General features: G+C 40.1%; 1 protein-coding gene across 1 annotated transcript; it reads left to right on the forward strand.

The window, feature by feature from the left end:
* LOC109722341 (bZIP transcription factor 11-like) lies at positions 428 to 1,905 on the forward strand. The gene has a single exon (XM_020250369.1). It carries the CDS (start codon positions 1,086 to 1,088, stop codon positions 1,590 to 1,592), a length of 507 nt encoding a protein of 168 aa, XP_020105958.1. The 5' UTR covers positions 428 to 1,085; the 3' UTR covers positions 1,593 to 1,905.

Here is a 2,790-nt window from a genome sequence, read left to right on the forward strand (position 1 = left end):
TACTATTACATTACTGTATTAAACCAAACACTCTAATGCAGCATCAGTAGTAATCTTACGCCGAAATTCAAAATATCTGGATATGTCGAGATACTTTTTAATATTACATAATTCGAACCAAACGGGCCCTTATTCATATATTATCAATTTTTAATTGGATTCACATCGAATCCGGATCGGATACGGAATATTGGGTACATTAAACAGCCATAATTGATTGATACCCCAAAAGAAAATTACAATTTTACCCCCACATTAAATTATTAATTTGGTCCCCTCAATCTCATTCACTCAACCCAATGAGATAGCAAATCTCTCTCTCTCTCTCTCTCTCTCTCTCTCTCTCTCTACCCATCTTTCTCTTTCTCTTAGCAGCCCCACTTTCATTTTTTTCTTCATTTTTCCCCCTGTTTTCCCTTTTTTCTAATTTTTTTAATTTTTTTTTATTTCCTGCCCCTTCCCTTGGTTTCCCTCTATAAATCCCACCCCCTTCTCTGCCCTAATTCCCTTTTCCTCTCTCCTCTCCCCCCTTGCTAAGGTGCTCCTTTTCCTCCTCTCTTTCTCTCTCTCCCTCTCTCTCTCCCAAGATCATTTGCTTGCTGTGGTTCTTGAGTTAAAAAAAAAAGAAGAAGAAAAAACAGGTTGCTGAACAAATTAACCCCCCCTGTTCTTGTTCTTGTTCTTGTTCTTTGTTCTTGTTCTTGTACGGTGGTGTCGTGGCTGTGGTGGGGGTGTAATTTTTCTCAAAAAAAAAAAAAGGAAAAAAGAAAAAACTTTGATGCGGCAGCATCTGTTGTTGTTTCTGTTGATGTTCTTGATTGATGTCGCCTATCCTAAGTGAGATCCTCCGCTCCGGGTTTATGATCAACTCCGCTCTCCGCCGCCGCACCCACCTCGTCCAGTCCTTCTCCGTCGTCTTCCTCTACTGGTTCTATGTCTTCTCATAATTAACCTTCCTCCCAACTCGCTACCCGCCCCAATATATATAAATATTTCACTATTATTATTACGACGTGCCTGCATAACATATATTTATATATATATATATAAGCCTTATAAAATATATCATATAAGAAAAAATTAAGATGGCGATGGCGAGTTCCAGCGGGACGACGACTCCGACGACGTCTGCGACGTCGTCGGAGGGGTGTCAGGGGGAGGAGATGCTGGAGCAGAAGAAGCGGCGGCGGATGCAGTCGAACCGCGAGTCGGCGCGGCGGTCGCGGATGCGGAAGCAGCAGCACCTCGAGGGGCAAGCGGAGAACGCGCGCGCTGTGGCGGCCCTCAACCTCGCCGCCCGGAGCCGCGCCGCCGTCGAGGCCGAGAACGCCGTGCTCCGGACCCAACTCCTGGAGCTGAGCAGCAGGCTCGGCTCCTTGAATGAGATACTGCTGCACTGCGTCAACATGGCTCGTGACCAGCAGCCGCCTCTCTACGTGAACCAAAGCTACAACAGTAGTAATAACAACAACAACAACTTCTTGATGAGTAATAATAATAATAATGCATGGAACAGTAATTATTTGGGCTGCATGATGAATCAACAACACCCAATAATGGCTTCGACAGATATGTTGGACTACTATTACTAGAGAGAGAGAGAGAAGGAGAAGAAGCCATGGGTATTGAATTGATTGGTGCAGTGATTGGTGCAGTTATATATATATTATTATATGTTAAGGTTGGTGCGGTCATGCATGTGGAATCTTTCTTCTTATTATAATATGTTAAGGTGCAATTATTGAGCAGTACTGTATATTTGTGGTGTGTTGTTGTTGTAGTAGTGAAATGAAAGGGAGGGTTTTTATATTTTTGTGGTGTATATTTGGTTGATGTTGTGGTGTGCACATGAATTATTAATTATTGGCAACGTATGCTCTCAGAATCATCTGTGTTTTATTTGTATTTTTGTAAGTGGCCTCTAATTAAATATATATAGTAAACTGTTGTTATTGGTCCATCTCTCTCTCTCTCTCTCTCTCTCTCTCTCTCTCTCTCTCTCAGTAAACTATTGTTACAGTTCGGCCACTAGCTATATTATCGATAGTCGTACGGTATATCTACTCTTTGATTATTTTCATCCATTAGATTATATTATTCAACCAACCACCCACTCAATGCTAGAGGACTACTATCATCTTAACCACACATTTTTTTATTTAACGGCCAAAAACTTGATAGTGTCAAGCGCTAGGTACTATCGCTTGGTACTATCGATAGTATAATAGTATAATTTATTATTAGTGAAGTTATTCATGTATTGCGGTGGACTAATGCTATAAAAGATAAAAGATTGACAAAATTAAAATTTTAAAATTTTTTTACTTGTCATGAGACATCAATAAATATAAATAAAAAGTATAAAATAGATATGTACAAATATTAGTAAAACTTATAACAGCAAATAAATTATACATAATAATAATAAAAGAAGCGCTAATAGAGTTACTACTCCATACGCATCTTAATTGCGCTGCCGAAATTGGAGAGGTGATTCCTGTTCTCAGCGTCGTCTCCACCGCCATCGTCGGCGTCACGCTCCCCTGTGGTCACGACCACGTCAATGCCGTACGAATCCCCCACATCCACCGTTTCTTCCTCCTCATTGACTCCAAATCCATCACACTTCAACCTCGCTGCGCCGCCGCGATTCTCGAAACCCTAATTTCAATCCCCATATAATTTTAAAAAATAGAAAAAAGATTAAGAACAATACAAAAAATGAACCCTTCTTATGCATCAAAAAAATAAAAAAAAAGTGATAAAAAAGAGTATGAAGAGATTTTATTT

Source organism: Ananas comosus, linkage group 16, assembly GCF_001540865.1.
Source record: "Ananas comosus cultivar F153 linkage group 16, ASM154086v1, whole genome shotgun sequence".
NCBI lineage: Eukaryota > Viridiplantae > Streptophyta > Magnoliopsida > Poales > Bromeliaceae > Ananas > Ananas comosus.